The 21,705-nt window shown below is 35.7% G+C and overlaps 1 protein-coding gene across 9 annotated transcripts in view; it reads left to right on the forward strand.

The window, feature by feature from the left end:
• The window catches only part of LOC131956882 (histone deacetylase 4), a 67,826-nt gene that overhangs the window by 41,522 nt on the left and 4,599 nt on the right, over positions 1-21,705 (forward strand). For 5 of the 9 annotated variants that reach the window (XM_059321494.1, XM_059321497.1, XM_059321495.1 and 2 more), the window contains 22 exons: positions 385-447; positions 2,438-2,555; positions 2,698-2,812; positions 3,733-3,845; positions 6,422-6,562; positions 8,872-8,981; positions 15,388-15,507; positions 15,830-15,953; positions 16,221-16,383; positions 16,976-17,117; positions 17,335-17,421; positions 17,635-17,941; positions 18,041-18,174; positions 18,457-18,562; positions 19,158-19,258; positions 19,401-19,454; positions 19,594-19,649; positions 19,767-19,854; positions 20,142-20,359; positions 20,747-20,865; positions 21,016-21,149; positions 21,343-21,427. In XM_059321494.1, coding sequence (XP_059177477.1) covers positions 385-447; positions 2,438-2,555; positions 2,698-2,812; positions 3,733-3,845; positions 6,422-6,562; positions 8,872-8,981; positions 15,388-15,507; positions 15,830-15,953; positions 16,221-16,383; positions 16,976-17,117; positions 17,335-17,421; positions 17,635-17,941; positions 18,041-18,174; positions 18,457-18,562; positions 19,158-19,258; positions 19,401-19,454; positions 19,594-19,649; positions 19,767-19,854; positions 20,142-20,359; positions 20,747-20,865; positions 21,016-21,149; positions 21,343-21,427 — 2,698 coding nt within the window. The remainder of the gene's footprint in view (positions 1-384; positions 448-2,437; positions 2,556-2,697; positions 2,813-3,732; positions 3,846-6,421; positions 6,563-8,871; positions 8,982-15,387; positions 15,508-15,829; positions 15,954-16,220; positions 16,384-16,975; positions 17,118-17,334; positions 17,422-17,634; positions 17,942-18,040; positions 18,175-18,456; positions 18,563-19,157; positions 19,259-19,400; positions 19,455-19,593; positions 19,650-19,766; positions 19,855-20,141; positions 20,360-20,746; positions 20,866-21,015; positions 21,150-21,342; positions 21,428-21,705) is intronic. The other 4 variants (XM_059321498.1, XM_059321496.1, XM_059321501.1 and 1 more) reach the window with 4 other exon arrangements.

Here is a 21,705-nt window from a genome sequence, read left to right on the forward strand (position 1 = left end):
GCACTCGGTTCACTTCTAAATTTAGACCGGCTATGTATGGTTAAACTCTGTGATCACTCAAGCTTGAGATCGTAGTCACGCAAGACGTGACCGCGATGAATACATCTCGCCAAGTACTTTTAGTAGCTTCTACATCTATTATCATATGATGTCCCTTAAAAGGACACTCGTGGGAATAACACTGAATTCTATGGAAAAGCAATATTATAACTGCACTACCGTGTTTATACCACTCAGTCTAACAAATTTGTATCTGTCTTTCTCCGTAAAAAAAACGGTAGTGAAGAAAATATCAGCTCCTCTAATTACGAAACTAGAACTGGTCCCCTGGTTTGAGAATCACTGCTGGAGATTGTATCTATTCTTAACCATCTCTCTTTTCAGTATTTACGTCATAAACAACTCCTCCAGCAACAACATGAGAAGCAGGTACAAGAGCATATTCAGGTAAAACATTCTCACTCTCTCAATGCAACATCACTTTGGCCAAACTTATAAATACACAGTATTACTTTCACAGTACTGCATTCCTTGAATAGTTCTTCAATGGAGCCAGTTCACATGTTTAATGGGAAAAGTTTCCACATTCTAGAAGTACTTGAAGTTAACTACAAAAATGTTTTATTTTTTTTTACTTAAAATGTATGTTGCCAGTTGAGTGGTTAGAATTAATCTTAGAATGGGGAGATGTTTTTTGAAAAATAAATATAAACAGTTGTGAAAAAAATGAAATAACTTATCAGACAATCAGAACAAGAGGATTGCATTTCATATGGCCATATTCATACCAGGAAGTGGAAGAAACTTTTTTAAAGTTTACTTTCACTTTTTCCCACAATTAACACAACCACTTCTACTCAAGTATTCACGCCTGCTAAAAATAAATGTCCTCTAGATTATTGTAAAATATCTTGAAATCTAGTTAGAAAACCATCCACTGTTGCTTAATGTACAATGTGTTGTCTTCCTATTCTTCCTTTATTTCCAGACTGTAGTTGTTGCCACCCATCCCTCTGTGTCTGTAATGTGTCTCTCTCACCTTGTCCTCTGCTGCAGTCATCTCTTACAAATGCTGCAGTCTTACTCATCCTCTCTTTTCACCCATCCCTCAAATACTTTGCTTTGTTAATGTTCAGCACACTATATCTCTCAGTTAGTCTTCAAATACTGTTGGCACTTTTAAAACACCTGCAGCAGACTTTTAACGTATTTTACTGTATGAATAGTAAAGTTCCTAATTAAATAAAACTTCTGTTATTAATTATTGGAATATACGGAATTATATCGTTAGACTTCATTATGTGTTGTATGTAATATGTGTGGGTGGGAAGTATTCCAGTGATCTTCATAAGCTGCTCAATATTTTTTTTAAAACATTGTTCTCATTAGTTTTGTTTGTAACTGTAAACCAGATGCTTAGATCCCTTAGAAAAATTAAGGCTGTGCATCATTAATATTTCTACACTGATCATTAGACTGCAAACATTACATCACATTCATAAACAAACAGTAGGTAAAAATGGCAAAGTAATGTGTATGCCCTCAATTAACTGATGCAAAATTATGCTGCTCATCTTTGAAACCTTTTTTTTTTACCCTGTGAGTAATGGTATTTTTCAACCTTTTTCAACCAGCAAGTAATATCAGGGAAAATAATCCTTTACAAGTTACATTTCATTTGCAGATAAATACATTCCACCTGGATAGTTTTTTCCCCTGACTGGCTGAGTCTTATTTTGAACAGGAGCCATCTTCCCCCCCCCCCTCCCCCTCTTCCTCCCCTCTTCCCAAGGTTAACCTGAGTTTGAGTTTAGGAAGCAAGTTTGTTTACACATAGCATTTACTTTTAGCCCTGAGACTGACAATCAGACTAAGTTATTTTTGTGGGTTATTTACACAGTGGCACATGTTACATTACAGGCCTGTGTACAACAGGTGTACTGCAAATCTCCATTTGAGGTACTATCCTCTTGGATAATCTACTTGAGTCTGTTGACCTACTCATTGCCTGGTGTTGAATTAGGTTCTCTGTCTAACCTGTAGCTAGACAAGCACACACTTTTCATGTGATCTACCTGTATAGGAGGGTACTTCTTTTTTTTGCCCCATTCACAGAGATTGGAATTTAAACTTTTTTTCAAATAGTGTATGGGCTTGGTACAAAGGTTGTCTAATATGAAAAAAAAATAAAAAAGTAAACAAAAGAAATTAAAAAGTTTCAAATCTCTAATATTTTTCTTGGTTTTTATTTTTTTTAAATATTTTTGTGTAGTTTCTCGTAAAAATGTTTTTTTTAAAGCGTTTTTCCGATTTTAAAGTTGTTTTAGTATTGTTTTGAACTAATATCATATGCATTTAAAATACTTCTATTTAAAGATAAATTGTGTAGTACTTTGGAAAGTTTAGGTTGAAAGTAAATTAGAGTTGTCTTCCCCAGGTTTTCTTGGAGCAGCAGCAGCTCCAGCAGAAGCAACTGGAACAGCAGAGGCTGGAGAAGGAAATGTTTGAGCAGGAGAGGCTGCAACAGATCAAGAACAAAACTAAAGATGAAGAAAGTGAGTCATTTGTTTCCACAGTAGCTCAATCTTTGCTTGAATCATCTAACAAATATTTCAACTAGACATGTAAATAATTGCATTAGGGATCAATGCGTGATGTTAGCTAACTAAACAAAAGAACACTTTTATCCTCTTCCAGGTGCAATAGCTTCTTCTGCTGTCAAATTAAAGCTGCAAGAGTTTGTCCTGACTAAAAAACACAGGGAAGCTGTCAAAGACCTCAATAATTCTCCCCCACAGTTCAGACACCATTGGTAAGTTTATAGCTCCACAACACAACACTGGGATCAGGCTAGATGTTTGTTCTGGCCAGATTTCACTGATTAGTAGACCAAATTTTATACTGTTTATTCCAAAGGTCACTCATTAAATTTTATATCTTTAGGATGTCAAACCAAAGATCACTATACTCATTAAATGTTATATTTTTAGGATATCAAACCAAGTCTCATTAGACCTAAGGTCACTCATTAAATGTTATACTTTTAGGGTTTCAAACTAAGGATCATTAGACCAAGGGTCACTCATTAAATGTTATACTTTTAGGGTATCAAACCAAGTCTTATTAGACCAAGAGTCACTCGTTAATTGTTATACTTTTAGGGTATCAAACCAAGTCTCATTAGACCAAGGGTCACTCATTAAATGTTATACTTTTAGGGTATCAAACCAAGTCTTGTTAAACCAAAGGTCACTCATTAATTGTTATACTTTTAGGGTATCAAACCAAGGATCATTAGACAATGGGTCACTCATTAAATTTTATACTTTTAGGGTATCAAACCAAGGATCATTAGACCAAGGGTCACTCATTAAATGTTATACTTTTAGGCAGGGGCGTAGCGAGGGGGGGCGGGGGGTGCGGACCGCACCGGGTGACACCATTTAGGGGGGTGACATCAAGGCAAAAAATAGCAAAATATATAGAGAAAAACTTGAGGGGGGTGCAAATCGAAAGTTTGAGGTGGGTGTGCAAATCGAAAACTTGAAAGTTTGTCCCCGCGAAGGGTCTCTACGTCTCTGGGGGTGACACCCGACCTCGCTACGCCACTGCTTTTAGGGTATCAAACCAAGTCTCATTAGACCAAGGGTCACTCATTAAATGTTATACTTTTAGGGTATCCAACCAAGGATCATTAGACCAAGGGTCACTCATTAAATGTTATACTTTTAGGGTATCCAACCAAGGATCATTAGACCAAGGGTCACCTCCTCTCAATCTATCTCCACCCTACACCCACCACCTCCTTGCCAAATATGAAGATGACTTCCCATTGAGGAAAACAGGTAAGGAGTCTTGTATTGTAAACTTATCCTCTCTTTAGGGTTTGGCACATGTACAATATCAACAGTAACTTGTCTCAGTTGAGTTCAAACCTTTTTGTTTCAACTATCTCCACACTGTATACTCATTAGGGGTTATATTCTTTGAAGTATAAGACTAATTAAAGAACAACTTTAGTGGTAGTGTAAATTATTGTAATAGAGGTAATTCCATGGCAATTCTCTCCTAATATTTAACAAGTTTGCTCAGTGTTATTTGATGTTTTCCTTCCCTGCTTGTTCTTTCAGATTTTTTTTTTGTGTTGCTTTTGTTTTTTTACAAATTTTTCTTTGGCATGACCTTTTGTATTAATCCATTGCTGCTTGAATAATACATAAACAGATGTGCTAAAATTTCAATAAACATTCTGTTGTGATATTTTCTTTTGTTTATTGTTGTTTTTAAACAATTGATAAAGGATCATTAGTATTTATAATTTCTAGTTGGAATTTTAAAATATGTGCAAAAAGCTGTTGTGTTTACTTGTTATTTAAAAATGCAATTTAAATATTCATAGGCAATATACATAACTATGTTTACACTCATACAATATTCTGAGTAGAAAATTAATATCAATAATGTAGTGGTAAAATCGAGTATATAATGATATTTTAACACAGTACAAAAGTCCCAAAAGAAATAATCTGGTTCATGACTTCTAGTATAGTGTTGTGTTGTGTGGTACCCTTTGCATTGTATGTACACAGGCCTGGTGTAAGGGTTGCTTGAAATTTTGAAGCTGAATTTTCATTTTACACAGCAGGAATTTTAATTTATCAGCCTTGTTTTTGTTCTTTATTTCTGTTTGACATAAATTATTGTTTTTATTGTTGTTGTGTTTGTGTTCGTTTCTGTAGTTTGGTTTTAAGATTGTTGCACAGAACACATTGCAACTCAAAGCTCCCAATTCCACCAGCAGTGATTCTGTGTTTGTCAATAAAAGTCTCCACATTTGTATTCCATGCTGGTGTTGTGTTTAAGTATTAACACGCCCTATGTTCCTAAATATGAAACAGTTACAGATGACATCAGTGAAATTTATTATACTAGTTTATTAAAAATGTATGCTGAATTATTGCTCTGCTTAGATACAGCCAATGTTGTTTCTACACCACGCAATGAGGAAAGCCCCTTTTCATTATGACTTAAGCTTGTATGCTCATATAACTGTATGATGCCACTCCATACTTCAAGTTTTACTGGTTTGTAAAAAAATATATATGTGAACAATGAGCATAAAGGAGGTTTTAATACGTGTAAAAGCTGACCACTAGAGAAAATAGGAAATCCTAATGCTTGGAGTTATCTGAACTATTGTTGTAGCATTGGAGATGTGCCATTGTTCACTGTCAATGGGGAGCTAATGAGCAGAGAGTATGTCGCTTTGTGATGGGAAATTCGTTATTACAAGTTTCAATACATCTTCCTTATTTTTCATTAGGAACCTGTCAATGAAACATGTTGCTGGTTAATACGTCTGGTAAACAGAAATACCTGACTTTGGTAGGGACGGTTTAATACTGAAGTTGGCTTAACATTTGGTGCGGTAGTACTACACCACTATGGTAGGAACGGTTTAATACTGAAGTTGGCGTAACGTTTGGTGCGGTAGTACTACACCACTATGGTAGGGACGGTTAAGTACTAAAGTTGGCGTAACATTTGGTGCGGTAGTACTACACCACTATGGTAGGAACGGTTTAATACTGAAGTTGGCGTACCATTTGGTGCTGTAGTACTACAGTATTTAGAGCACTACGATAGGCCCGGTTTAGTTATGAAGTTTATGTGCCATTTGGTGCTGTAGTTCTACAGAACTGCGGTAGGGATGGTTTATTTCTGAAGTTGGCGTAACATTTGGTGCGGTAGTACTAGAGTATTTAGAGCTCTACGATAGGCCCGGTTTAGTAATGAAGTTTATGTGCCATTTGGTGCGGTAGTACTGAAGTCTGTGTACGAGTTAGTTCGGTGGATGCAGTAGTACTAGAGTATTTAGAACGCTGCTGAAGAAATTGGGGGACGAAGTGTTGTTTACTAGCGAGTCCTGCGAGGGTTTATAAATAGGGATTGCAGGTGAGGGGGAAGGCTACCGTTGAAGTTTGTGTCAACATGACACTGCAGCCTTACATCTCGAGACCATAACGTACAGATTTAGCGTTTTTGGTCTGGTACTTCGGTAGGCAGATAACGAACTTTGATTTTTTTTTTGTTAATTATCTCTCAAGCAGAGCTTATCTGTTCTTGGTTACTTACTTGAACCAAATAGCCTACTTGGGACCAAGTCTCATGTTAGTAAACCAATCTAATGTTTCATTTCACTTGGTTTCTGTTTCCCTTACACAGTTTTAATTGGCATCTGTATGGTTTATATACATGTATGTATACTCCCCCTCTTCCATATTTTATTATTTACAGCCTACCTGAAAATGTGTCTGTATTCGCATGTTACAGTTTGTCTAAGTATGGAGTGCTCATCTGATAGCTTTTCAAGTGTGGCATTCACGTGTTTGGTAGCATACAATGCATTTCTCATTTTCAGCGTCAGAGTCGAATATACTAAAGATACGGTCTGCTCTGAAGCAGAAAAAGGAGGTGCGGCGGACCATGATTACACATAGTCCACTGGCGGGCCGCCGCGACAAGGGACCTCTTGGCATCAAGCGAAAAACGCCACTCTCAAGTACGTATGTTTTTGGAAAGCTACAGCTTCGCATATTCATTGTCATAAATGGTTATCAATCTTGGTATGGTAGTGAAATTAAAACGTTGGTTACACAACATATGGAACCATGTTTGTCGACTTCAGAATTTAATTTACATTGTTTTGTCTACTTCAGCCCTTCCGTGAAAAATAAACTCTTAAACAGGTGCCCATTGTACGCTGAATTATTATTTTTTTTAAAATAATAAGTACGTTAATGAAAGGTAAATTCCTGATCATGTAGCCGTAATGATTGTGATGGAGACACCCCATTAAAAACTAGTATCGAGCGTTAGGCCCACTCGAATACTGTGCCTATAATTTACATCAAAAGATTTGTTAACACATTCAGTCGTTTGAAATACTAATGTCACATTTCAAATGCGCGTCGGTTAACCATTATAACGTTGACACACACAAACAAACCTCTTTATTTACTGAAGATGTTGGGGAATTGGAAGAAAATCTATGTATAATTCTATACATTAAATGTATTCTACATCATTATAATATTTACCCACTCCCAGTAGAGAAACGGCTTCCCTTTTGTTGAGTTTGGAGTTGATAAATAGCGAGGTTAGTGAAACTGTAAAGCATTTGATGTACGTAGGTAAATAATTGAACTGCTTATCTGGGTAGCCGCGTAGATAATCGATGTATAGACCAGGATATACACTCGAGGACACCGACAAATATCTGTTTACAATCTTTTGGGGACGCAGTGGCCAGGAACTTCGTCCGCTTTCGTCTCTTTTTTTTTTATATATACAAGTCATCGTAGCGATGTGGTAGACAGCGGCGTAGCTGCAAATGTCGGCCATAGCTGACTCCTTTATTATGGAGTTGTAAAAAAAAAATGTTAACAGGTCGCCCCTCCCTCCCCACACCCAAGCTACACCACTGGCGACTGAAAATAGAAAAAACTGAAGATGTTTATATAAGAAAAACACAGTAACTTTACTATCAGTGTACCTTCTGTTCAATCGACTTCCTTACTATTCATGTGACAAAAATACATGTTCACTGAAGCGAGGTCTCGAAGACATGGCTTTAAATTTCACCTCGAGTCGTTTTATTCTGTTCCATTATAGCTGGAGTTAATTAGAAACAAACTGAAGTAAAAAATAAATCTGACGTGTGTTTAACAGACAAAACGGCTTAAATTTTAACTCTGATTTTGACAACAGAAAATTGGTTATAGAAAGTTTTTTCTCCCACGTCTCTGAGACAACCGACGTCATCAGATGCCGAATTATTTCTGAAAGCTTTAAATAAACAAGTAGGATTAAATTAGTTGACCCTAATTAACTCAGCCTTGTCATCGTATTTGGAAACAAAATATTTAATTTTTTTCCCCAAGGTGTTCAACATTTTGTTGGATATTCGTTGCTTCTTTCTTTAAAATTGTCATCACCTAATTTTTCACAACATTATTACTTAAAACAACAACAAAATTGATTTTAAAAAGTTAACCATAGTTTTTTCTCTGGTAAATAAACAGTGGGATTTTTTCTAGCTCTATCTAATGACGTGGTACGAAGATAAAAATAGCTTTATTGTGTTTTTTGGTGCAGATAAGTTTCAAAAAATTGTTGGTGAAAATACACGATTGTGTAGCACCGCGATCATATTACATGTGTATGGTTGTTGTCAGACAGGGTTGGCATGGTGCTTTTTGTACGCGAGAATTTGCTTTTTTATTAACTGGTAGAGAGTTGACTCCCTTTGAATTGTTGCTTGAAACAGCCCCTTTTTGTTCAACTAGCAGGAACTAAAATGAATAACACGTCATTTTGCGCATGGTTAACCTGCATAGGTGCATCAACCATCCCCCACACCCGTCTTTACATCTCATCTATCCAGGGTACCCTTCTCTTACTACACCAAAAAGACTTAGTTTTTAAAAATAAACTATTTACAATAAAATATACACGATGATTGAAAAAGACTTTGTGTTCAAACTTGCCATGATACAATGCAGATGTGTGTGCTGAAATTGCTCATGAAGCTGCATGATAACCCATGTTTCTCTTGTCCAGCCTACTAACCTCTGCCATGGTTACTTCCTTTTGATATTTATATCACATGTATGTATTTATATTCAGGTTTGGATGACTTACATTTGATGTACTAAGTCAGGCATTCTGCAGGAATTTAACGATAGGCTTACATTGACATATTTAGTTACAGTAGCATCAGATAAACACAAGCATCATTCGGTGATGAGAAGGGCCTAATGTCTGAAACTGCGGCCATCAGCCACTGTTAAGAGACTGTTTCTATTCCAGTAGATACTGGTGTATGCAGTAGCAACCCTGACTCTGGTCCTAACTCGCCGCCCGGAAGTGCTCACGGATCTATAGCAAATGGTAGCCTGTCGTCTTTACACTCTAAAGATGTGAGTACCCTCTCTTGTTGAGTTAAACATAGTTACTGTGTGTTGTGTCGTCTTTACACTCTTAAAGATATGAGTACCCTCTCTTGTTGAGTTAAACATAGTTACTGTGTGTTGTGTCGTCTTTACACTCTTAAAGATGTGAGTACCCTCTCTTGTTGAGTTCAACATAGTTAGCGGCGTTACTGTGTACTCTGTGTTGTGTCTTCTTTACACTCTAAAGATGTGAGTACCTTCTCTTGTTGAGTTAAACATAGTTAGCGGCGTTACTGTGTGTACTGTGTGTTGTGTCGTCTTTACACTCTAAAGATGTGAGTACCCTCTCTTGTTGAGTTAAACATAGTTAGCGGCGTTACTGTGTGTACTCTGTGTTGTGTCGTCTTTACACTCTAAAGATGTGAGTACCCTCTCTTGTTGAGTTAAACATAGTTAGCGGTGTTACTGTGTGTACTGTGTAGTGCCGTCTTTACACTCTAAAGATGTGAGTACCCTCTCTTGTTGAGTTAAATATAGTTAGCGGCGTTACTGTGTGTACTGTGTAGTGCCGTCTTTACACTCTAAAGATGTGAGTACCCTCTCTTGTTGAGTTAAATATAGTTAGCGGCGTTACTGTGTGTTGTGTCGTCTTTACACTCTAAAGATGTGAGTACCCTCTCTTGTTGAGTTAAACATAGTTAGCAGCGTTACTGTGTGTACTCTGTGTTGTGTCGTCTTTACACTCTAAAGATGTGAGTACCCTCTCTTGTTGAGTTAAACATAGTTAGCGGCGTTACTGTGTGTACTGTGTGTTGTGTCGTCTTTACACTCTAAAGATGTGAGTACCCTCTCTTGTTGAGTTAAACATAGTTAGCGGTGTTACTGTGTGTACTCTGTGTTGTGTCAACTGAGGAATGTCAACCAAATACTTTCTTGATAGCGGAGCCAAGTTTAACATTGTGTGGGTGTACATTCATATTAGTAACGGTATCAGTGAACATTGACTAGGAAAGGCATACTTACATTGTGTAAAGTAGGGATAGATTTCTCAGTTGGTTGTTTATTCAAGATACACATATACTGTTAGTTATCTATTAATAGCTAGCCAGGACTGAAATAAATATTTGAAAATGTATGTTTAATCATCAATTATTAAATTATCACAAATGTAGGTTATGTAAATGTGTATAAAGAAGCATCCCTGCGCACATTGTAAATATGTATTTGACCGTGAAAGAGGGGGTTAGATTTATGTTTTACTTAACGTCATCTAATATTTACTGTTTGTATAAACATTTTACCTAATCCAGTAGCCGGGGTAGTTTGGTCTAGATACGGTGAGAATCGTCTTAAGGGTTCTCAACCTTTAATGAATATGAAAACATATTATGTATCAGTACTCCCCCAACACACACATACACGCATACAAAGATATAAATATCATTCTCAGTGTGCAAGAAAGAATGGAAAGCTAGCCATACAGTTAAATCTAATTAAAAATTGTATTGTTTGTTAAAAAAAATTAGGTTTATCTCACAGCAATAAGTTTCGTACATCAATGTTTTAGTTGTATGCCGTCATCATTTGCTTGTTGTTACCCAACAAATAACACAGCGGACAAAGTGGGGTCGTTAAAGCTTTTGTCTGGAGTTTTTTAGACGATACTGGAACCCATTTCTGATTTATTATCCGATAAAGTGAATCTAAGGAATCCGCTAGAAATAAAAGCAGATTTTATTGAAACAAAACACCGGGGTTATTTACCTAGCTGTTCTCTGTACTGAGCACATTGCCCGTTATCGGCGATGTAAGATTGCCAACATTAGTTTTAATCTCTTGAATTGTTTGCATGTGCACATTTAATGCACATGTTTATATTTTTCCAATTGTCGTTGATCAGATTATGGGCCACACAGGTCCAATTGTAGAAAATATGTTACACTGATGCTTAGCTTGAAAAGATCAAGTCTACTCGTCTCCTTTGATAGCTTGATACTTGTCCTGGTATTACGTGCTCAGGCATTGAATCACAGAAACTGTTTATCTTTACTCCTTCTCTCCCTAAAGACATCACCTGATTTTGTCAGACATTAAAGTCAAGTCTTAAAGTTTTGGTGTTTTATTTTACGGCTAAAACATTTGGACGAGAATAGCAGCTCTCGTTACGGAACTAGTTTCTTATGTTGGGTTGTAGTGGTCGGCTTTGTGATAAGTTAAAAGACGAAATTTCTTGTAATTTCGTGTTAAAGATATTTGTGCTGTTAAATTAGCGATCTATCCAAACTTGGTCTGTCATGCGTATTTGATGACTCCAGTCGCAAGTGAAGATTGTGTTGCCTAGCTGTGCATCTGTCTATCTGATCCGTGTGACGCCACTTAGTGAGAGTTGATGATTCGACTTAGTGGTTGATCTTTGAGTAGAATCCCACATTTGTTGGCTGTCGAGCCTGTGTTGAGCCATACTTTTGATGTATGTATTTAAACCACAGTTTTATCTTTATGTTCATCTAGTTTTAACCTCAGACACCGTCAGGCAGGTGGAAAAGAAATGAACTCGGCTAAGCACGTGCAATAACAGTAGCTATCAGATACATACTCCGCCCCCACTTGCCCTTCCCTCTTTTTTCAATTCTCGCTTTAAAAATAATTGGCGCTGGAAAAAGGGAGAAGAGGAAAAAAAAACTCCATTATCTTAGGTATGTAAATAGTTGAAATCGCAAGAGAGTTCGTTTGTATCTATTTTTAAATAAATTTCTTTCGGGCCGGTTGCAGCATCGAAATATTTTTGTTATCTCCTGACAGAGATAAAACCTTTAGTGCCGGCAACGTTAGCATTGATTCCACGCGGGGTCTACCAATAACAGGTTGAATATAGGGGAAATCAAAGTTAATGTGGATGGCGGTGGTGGAAATAGAGCGGGTGAATCCAAGTTTTTCTAGCGATGGTTTATACTCCATCTTTTCTAGCGATGGTTTATACTCCATCTTTTCTAGCGATGGTTTATACTCCATCTTTTCTAGCGATGGTTTATACTCCATCTTTTCTAGCGATGGTTTATACTCCATCTTACTTAGCTTGTAAACACGGTACTTGTCTATTGGTGGACTCCCCTTCCGGCAACAGTCTACCTTTTTTTTACCGTGCGCAATTTTGAGCTGTTGTCTCGACGTTTCTGGAATGCTAATTTATCTAGTAGACGTTCACGTGTAGCATGGGATGGGAGAGAAGAAATGAATGAGTATTGAATCGGATGGGCGTTGGCGGGGTTTAAATATAGATTTTTTGGAAAACGGGATGGGGTTGGGTGGGGGGAAGGTTTAAAAAGTAGCATTGCTTTTCCTTAGTAAAATCAACTAACACGTCGTAGTAAACTCAACTTGTACATCGTTTGATTTCTTAGTCACGTCTTATCAGGACTAGAGCACTGATTTTAGCTAGAGTGAAAGAACTCTGGTGAGGATAAATTGCCTTAGAGTTTGTAAAACCAAACGATTGATGGCTTCTCCCCCTTCTGCCCCCCCCCCCCCCCACCCCCCCTCTCTCCTGTAGCATGCACCGGGAACATGCACTCTAGCTATCAGCTCTAGTCTAGACTAAATACAGAAGCCAGCGGTTCTGTAGCCATCTCTCACCTCATTTTTTTCTCCCCCTGCATCAATTTTTTTTCTTGTTCTTCCTCTCAGTAGCCTCATCTTGGCTCCCTGCCAATAATGGCACAGAGAACTTGGACCAGGAATTTTAACTTTTTAAAAAACAAAAAAAAAATGATAACTGCTTCTATTAAAAATCAGCCCTGTGTAGTTGTCTTCCTGGTTTGTTTTGACCAGCAGCTGTTACAGATTCTGTTTAGTTTTTAGCAATACAGTCTGTGTTACATTTATTTCAACATCAGCACACACAACCCACACCTTGAACTTTGAATACTATTGGTTAGCCTGTCTTCCTACTAGGACATAGAGACATCCTGGCAACTAAGTCCTAATAGATGGAATGCCATGGAGATTATTTTTTTTTGTCTAACATAATTGATGGAGTATTTAAATTTAAATAATCAAGCTATGCATACAACAATAGATGTATTATAAACCCTTAAGAAATAAAACTGCAGTGTCAGGCTTCTCAGGCCTGATATGATGAAGTTATATTTACATACACTGGTTCTTTCAGGATTGATTTTTTTAAAAAGAAGTTGTGTATGTTTTTTTCTGGATAATTGGCACTCAAGGCATTTTATATAAGTAATAAGACCTTAAAGTGCTGACTTAGTAAAAAAAAATAATGTTGAGGAATGCTGAAGATTGTTGAACAGACACTTTATTTGTGTAGATCAGCACCGTACACTTACTCTAAAATAAGACACAATTATCTATAAATATAAAATAAAAAACACTTCTGCATGATCAGTTTAACCATAACTTACAACTAAATAAGTAATTATTTATAGCTATGACATTTCTATTCAACATGTTATTTCTTGTATTGATGGCTATGAGAAGAGAGTGTGAAAGCCAGATTTAGAAATGTGAAGGTTGAAGTATTTTTGGCTCTGGCCTGTCTGATTGATCAAAATTTCAGTGCTTGCTGTTTGGCTAGACTTGAGCTCAAGCTGTTGAGATTGTCTAGTTTAATCAATACCACTAGGTTACGCAATCACTGCTGGCATTGCGATACTCTGTGCCAATGGCTGCTAGCTGAAATGGGGGGAAAGGGGAGGGGGTAATGTTTGAATAAAATAGTTTTATTCAGAGATTTTACTTATATTATTGTTTTTATTTTTATTTTTATTTTTTTTGCAAGTTAATAGAAACACATAAAATAACAAATCTCTCTAAGCAATATTATTTTATTTAAAACTCAGGAGTATTCTTTTTAAAAACTGACATTGAAAAAAAAAGGTTACCTCATGTAAACTATAAAAAAAAAAGTACTAGTTATCTATTCTTGAAGGTAATTATTTAAAGCAATATAATGTAAATATTTCTGATTAGCTGATCTCCTCCTCCTCCCCCCCCCCTTTATGGTGGTAGACAAGCTAATTATGTTTTTTAAAAGCCTATCTGTAGAGGGTTTAACAGCAAACCTAGGTAACTGTTGCTAGCATTACAGCTCCCCCCAGTCCTGGGTTTTATCATCTTGTCAGCAAGATTACCCTTTCAAACCAGTTGATGCTATTTAGAATATTTACCTAGCTAGCACAAGTTAACTCTAATTCCTATCTCCATTTGACCTCCTCCATCTTTTTATAGAACAGAGATGGCAGGTAATTAGCTCTTTTCTCCCATATACAATTGGCAAGATTTCACTCTCCCAGCATTTTAGTTGAGTATTGACACCCACTTTCTTACAAAGATAAGAAAAATAAGCTTTTAGAAATAAAAAAAATAAAAAGGTACAGAGATAAAGTAAGTAAAGCTGTAGCACCAGTTGCTGCAAATCATCTCTTCTAAAAATCTTACAGAGGTCGCATCTAAAATATTACGTGAATTATACAATTGATATGTTAAAAACATTCACTTTATATTTTTACTATACAATTTAAGCCGTGTTAAAATGAAGGATTTGCCACACAGCTGTGCTTAGAGATATAAAAATATTTTTAAAACCATAAAACATTAATTTTTTTTTAAATTAAAAAATAGGTTACAGAAACACCAGTTACATTCATGCACTAGAAGTTTTTTTTTTTTTTTAATTTAGCCTAACATAAAGCAGATAGTGGCAAGACAGATAGACAACTTACACAACTGCAAATTGTTCATGATAACTACTAAAAATAAGACAATTTATATACACTAATGACAGAAAATTAGTTTTCTTAAAAGACATGTTTATTACTTCAGAATATGTCACAACTTGGTTGGATGTTCTGGACATTGAACTTCAGATGTTTATAACTAGCAGGTGTAAGAAATGTAAAATTCATTAAGTTTGAATTTTTACCAATAATATCACAGAAATTATATTTTGCATTTTTTTTTAAACTAACATCAATCAGACTCTTGAATATTCAGCAGTTTCTACTGAAATAAAAAGTCTAACGTGAAATAAAATGTTTATTGTCAAAGGATTTAATAAAGCCAAAATGAAAAAAACAACTGGATATTTCATAATGTATTTAAGTTGTTGCGCAATATTTCTCATCTAATATACCATTTTTTTTACTGCAATATATCTTTTTCAAACTTTAATGTAAATGTAGAAGTCTATCCCAAAAAAAAAAATTCTCAACGATTCAACTTAGTTTGCTAATTTCTGTGTGTGTGACCCATGTCTGTCTCCTGACTACTTCTACACATTTATTTTATTTATGAATACAGTCAGGCTCTAGTCATATTGAATGGCAGCAACACCTTCAGCTATATCATCAGAATAGCCTTGGTGTTGTAGACCCTACCTAGATTGTACTACTTATCATTGTATCTGAATTCACAGGAGAGTCCAGGCTATGTGTTCCCTTTCCAACACAACCTCGTGTATCCCAGTGCAGAACTCTTGTATACCTCTCCATCCATGCCCAACATCTCTTTAGGTCGTCCACCAACATCAGCATCAGTAAGTCATTGCTCTAACTTACATTCAATAGAATTCTTGCTCGTTTATTAATGCTTATAATTATTTTTTATGCTTTATATGCTTATGTGGTAACAAAGAATTTTTAAGACTTAACAAATTAGAAATTTGTACCAACTTGAGACTGATATGAAAAGATTGTTTGGAGTTATTTTTTCTATAAGATGCATATAGCTTTTGAAAATATTATGGTAATCTTTTATTTGTAATGATGTTATACTTAAGATATTACTAAAGTGATATTTGTTTTGTTGTGTATATGTTAGAGCTATTGGGCGTAACACATCTGGACATTATGTTTCAGGGGTCACCAGTGGGCACAGAAGATGACATTAGGGCTGCCATGTCAGCCAGACTAGGCATTGCCTTACCTGGGCCTCCCCACATGATATCTGGGGCTCTTCCAGGCTACTTCCCTGCTTTACCAGGTCAGTTGGGAACAAATATATTTCTCTTACAAGCCTTGTCTGCCTATTATGATTGAATAAAATTCCAGTGTAGTACAACCCAATTGATAATAAAGCACATAAGTAAATTCTTGCTCAATTTAGCTAAGTCTAATTGGTAATTTATTTTTAAACATTGTAAATAGTTGTAAATATTATAACAAGATTCCCCACATCAACTTTTTAATATTGCATCATATTACTACCTTATGTGGATGTTTTTAATGTATCTTTTATCTTCCTTTACAGTACTTGATGGAGAATTTCCTCCAGGTTCAACACAGGCATTTTTGGCATCACAGGGTAAATTGTCCCCTTCAGGTACTGCAAACTCACCTTTAGCTAGTCCATTCATTCCAGTCACAGCAGCACCTGGGCCATCAGTTCCTCATTCAGCTCACAGATTACATAGGTAAGTTTTTTTGTATGCTACTCTCACCACTTCATATAGCAAAGTAAATGATGTTTAAACAGTACTAACTTGGAATTTCTAACTAGGAGACTCGTAGTAGGATGCTAGGTCTTACAACTTATAACCAAAAATCTCGAGTTTGAAACCTGGGTTGGAGTCTGTAAGACATTCCTGAATCCACCCAGCTCTGATGTGTACCTGATTCACATTGGGGAAACTATTTATGCTGGGTAAAGTGCTGAACACACTATCGCTTCTTATGCCAAAGTAATTGAACCAGATGAATTTTAACTTCATCTGGTTCATGTGTCTTGGGCACAAACGGGGAAAGGTGATGATGAACTAGACAGTGACCAAAATGTCTTGCTTCAGATATGTAACTTTGATCTTAACTGATAAAAGTTTTACTTGTGAATATCATTATACCTTGTACACAGTAACAGTTTTTTACAAGCTGCCATTTTTCTAGTCTGTAGTATTTGTCTTCATAAGTAAATTATTTTGCCTGTGAATATCTTAATTTGGAAGTGATAAACTTTTAACAGCATAGTCTCCCTGATGTTGTCAACAAAATATGCATTAATAAATACAGTGATCTGTTCTACAGACATAGACCTTTAGGACGCACTCACTCTGCACCACTGCCCTTGGGAGTATTCCACCAACAACAAAACCTCCTTCTACAGCAGCAACATGAGCAGTATCTCAAAGATCAGAAGCTTTATGTTAAACAGGTCAGCAGCATATTTTAACTTAAGACAGCTTTTGGTATTGGTACTTATATTTTAAACATCTATCATTGAAATTATATACATAAAATTAATAGGAACCCTACATTCCATCTTCAAAGTTACAGAAAATAATTTTCCAAATGTGCAAGATTTATATTCACAATCTGTGTTTAATTCCATCCTATCATATCTTTTTCACATTTATATTTTTTTATTCCAGCATATCAGACAGACTGTTTTACAGAGGTCTGGAAGTAAAAGTCATATGGAGAATGTTGATGAAGAAACAGAAGTAAAATTAGCGCAGGTTAGTTCAACTTTTTTCATCTATTTATAATCAGTCAAAAAATAGCTCCTGTGATTATATTTATGGCAGCCAAAACAGTATAAATTATTGTGTGCACTGCGCTTTGAGGTTTTTTTTAAATAACCATTTATTTTTCTCTAATCTTGGAATGCTTGCAAAAATATAATTGAAAATGACAGGTTTATTATGAAGAAATGTTGTAATTTATTGCAGGAGATGAAGGAATGTAGAGAAGCAGAGACTCTAGAAGGTAGAATGGAGGATATCAGTGCGCCGTTGTCAGGCCAAGTCATATCACAACATTCATCACCATTAACAGCTGCAGCCATAGCTGAGCATGGGCGGGAGCGTGATAGCCATGTCCTGCTAAGTCCACATCGGGACACACAGAGGACACGGCATAAAGGTCCCTCCCACCATAGGCCCCTGTCTCGTACACAATCCAGTCCACTGGTCACTTTTTCAGTTCCCCCGCAGTCAGCCCAAGACTCTGGCCCTATAACTTATACTTTTACTACAGGTAATTGGACTGTACCTCTAAAAAAAACATTTTTAATCACTCTGTTGTGTATCAATTATTTTACATTTCTAAACCATTTATTTTCTTATAACCTGCTAGGTTTGGCTTATGACAACACCATGTTGAAACACCGCTGTACATGTAATGATCACTCAAACCATCTAGAACATGCTGGAAGAATCCACAGTATATGGAACAGATTAACAGAGGAGGGACTTGAAGCTCGTTGTGAGGTAATGCATACAAAAAAATCTTTTTTTTTACAGAGTTCTTTTGTAGATTGTCAAAGTTCAAATAACTATTCATAAGCATAGTTTTTTTGTTCATTTTTTCTCTAAGAAAAGGGTAAGATTTAAGGGGAAATATAAAAATTACTTAAATATAAGTTGAAATGTGAAATAACATTTTCATTAGGCAGTTTCCATTCATTTCAAAACATGTATTTGATAGATGCCAATAAAGTCAGAATCTCAAGCTAACAATGTATTATAAAAATGTGTTTATTCTGTTTCAAGCATGTGAGGTCCAGAAAAGCTACCATTGAAGAACTACAAAGTTGTCACTCAGAACAGTACTCTCTTATATTTGGTGGCAATCCTTACAACAGACAAAAACTCTTTGGTAATTACTTTATTAGTTCAGCATCCATTTCACATTATTTGGTGTTAGGGATAAATAGTTTTATTTTACCATGGTATATGTGTCAGAAGTAGTCTAAATTGAATCAGAATCTTTATAGGTTCCCAGAAAAAATGGGAAATTGGAAAAATGCGCAAACAGAAAAATGTGCTAATACAAACTAATTATACCTAACACATTTTAATTTTGTGTATTCTGTGGAAATATGTTCTATTATGCTACAATGTACATGTAGTCACCCTTTGTTAATGTCTATAAATGCTCGATTAGAAAAAACACAAATGCTCTTGCAGTTTTCCGTTGCGCATCTTTGCGGTCACTGACTTTGAAATGTGACCACAATGACCTGAACGTATTTTGACTGCATTCCTGATGGGAATATTTTAAGCATTTTTAAAAATCTGCGACATGTGTATTGTTCAAATAATTACCTTTTTACTTTATGTTAAGCATGTTCTCTTTTATAGCCTGGCCTGTATTATTTTACTAAAAATATTCATTCACCAATTGTGTAAACCTTTTTAAAAAAAATTTCTTCTTGTGCAAATAATAAATGTAAAACTGTCTGTGTTAACAGAAAGCTCATCCAAGAGGTTCTGCCTGCTGTACTGTGGTGGTATAGGTGTTGACTCAGACACTGTGTGGAACGAAGTTTACACCTCCACTGCTGCTAGAACGGTACTTTGGCTTTTATACACATTTATCTGGCCAGTTTCATTGCTTAAAGTTTGGAATTATTTATTTTTTTCCTATTTTTTAACAAGTATCCCTAATTTATTGTAATGTCATCTTTAATAAATCAATGTACGTTACCTTTAAGGCTGCTGGGTGTGTCATTGAACTGGCTTGTCGTGTAGCAGCTGGAGATCTTAAGGTCAGTGGGTCACTTTTATTGTGGTACTGACACACTTGAAGTTTAAAACACCTATGTCAAGTGTATTAATTTTAAAATAAAATATGTCCATACTATATTAAATTATTTAATTAAATGTTCAACATTTGTGCTGTTCCAGAATGGTTTTGCTGTAGTGCGACCACCAGGCCATCATGCAGAACAGGACACTCCCATGTAAGTTAATGGCTTCGATGCAAGCTCATTTTTAATTTTTATTATATATTGCTCAATTTACTGATTCATTTTTATCTTACTGGTTTTAGAAATGAAAGCTAAAATTATATTTTTCAGGGGCTTTTGTTACTTTAACTCTGTGGCCATAGCAGCCAAACAGCTGAAGGCAAAAATGAACCTACAAAGAATTTTAATTGTGGACTGGGTATGTCAGATTTTTAAATGCTGATTTTGTCTTGAAGACATTTCATAACTTACAATATTTGATGCATTATGTTTTACCTGCACAAATTTCTACTAAATCTTAGTTTGTGTATAATATCTGTTTTGTGTAAAATCTAAGAAAACATTTATAAAAAAGTAACTTGTGTGACTACAAGTGTCCCTTCTCATTAAGTACTAACGCTGTAACATTTATTGAAAGATTAAGTCATTGATTACTAGGATATCATTGTAATACATTTTTCATGAAAATATTTCTTTCTTGTCCAGGATGTGCACCATGGCAATGGGACACAGAAAATGACATACGATGATCCACATATTCTGTACATATCAATTCACCGCCATGACAACGGGAACTTTTTCCCTGGAACTGGTGCCCTAGATGAATGTGGAGAAGGTCCAGGACTTGGCTTCAATGTGAACATTGCTTTTGGTGGCAGTCTCAACCCACCTATGGGAGATGCTGAATATATGGCTGCATTTAGGTTAGATTAATATAATTCATACGCTCATTACAGTGTTGAAATATTAAATATGTAAACCATATATTTTGTAATTTTTTAATAGAAATTTGTTTGTGGCTACTTTAATTAATTGATTAAGGAACGGTATGGCCTAGCGGTAGAGCGCTAGACTGCTAATCTGAAAGTCTTGAGTTCGAATCCAGGTTCAAGCCAATGGATTGTCCCTTATTCCACCCAGCCCTGATGGGTACCTAACTCATGTTAGGGAAAGTAAAGGCGAGTGGGCATAAAGCTAATGACATTATCCCTACATAGCCGAGGTCAAGAAACAAATGAACTAATCTGCCCAATATATAGGAATCTTTACCTTTTTTACTTACTTTAATTAATTATATTTTACTATTACAGAACAATTGTGATGCCAATAGCTCGTGAATTCAAGCCAGAATGTGTTTTAGTATCAGCAGGCTATGATGCTGCTAAAGGACACGCAACTGCATTAGGAGGATATGAAGTCTCACCTGAGTGTAAGTTGATGAGCTTTGTTTTTAACAAGTGGATTTTAAGTTGAATCTGTAATAGTCAGGGTGGAAAACATTAGTTAGCTGTTTAGACTTAGTGTATCCAGTGAATTGATAATAGTTCCTAACAAGTTATTTTATCTTTTCTGTCTTCAGGCTTTGGTGTATTGACAAGGGAATTGATGTCCCTGGCCAATGGTAAAGTTGTTCTAGCATTAGAAGGAGGTTATGATATCCCTAGTATTTGTGATTCTGCAGAGCTTTCAGTCAGAGCATTACTTGGTGAAGAAGTAAGTCACTTCCTTAGTCAGAGTTTCTACATAAATTTATAATTTAAAAAATAACCTGTTTTTAGCTGCTGGGACTGTAACATAAGTTTAAAGCACTATTGAAGTCTGTTTTGTAATGTCATACCAAGCAATAATTAAAATATTTGTATTAACAGGGTTTCTATTAGTCAATACATGAATGTTTATATTTTAGCTGAGGCCTCTAAGAGAGGAAGAGCTAAAGAGGTCTCCTTGTAAACCAGCCATTGACACATTAGAGGCTACTATACAAATACAAGGTACAAGCTCGAATAGCATTTTGGATTTTTACCCTTCTTAGTTGGCTTTCTTTGTTTAATTTTTAGTAAAAACTATAGGCCCTACTTTTAAATGGACTTACAATTTAAATGAGTTAATAGCAGTTTAGATTGTTTTATTAAACATGCTTGTTTTAGGATTTAAATATGAACACTGAGTTTTTTGTTGTTGAAGTAGTACATTTAAAGCTAGAGGTTCTAGCTGAACCATAAGCAATAAGTTAAAGTTGTTTGGGTAGAGAGTATATAAATCAAACTGG

This window comes from Physella acuta, unplaced genomic scaffold (assembly GCF_028476545.2).
Source record: "Physella acuta isolate Inbredline_101_S28 unplaced genomic scaffold, ASM2847654v3 ptg001182l, whole genome shotgun sequence".
Lineage (NCBI taxonomy): Eukaryota > Metazoa > Mollusca > Gastropoda > Physidae > Physella > Physella acuta.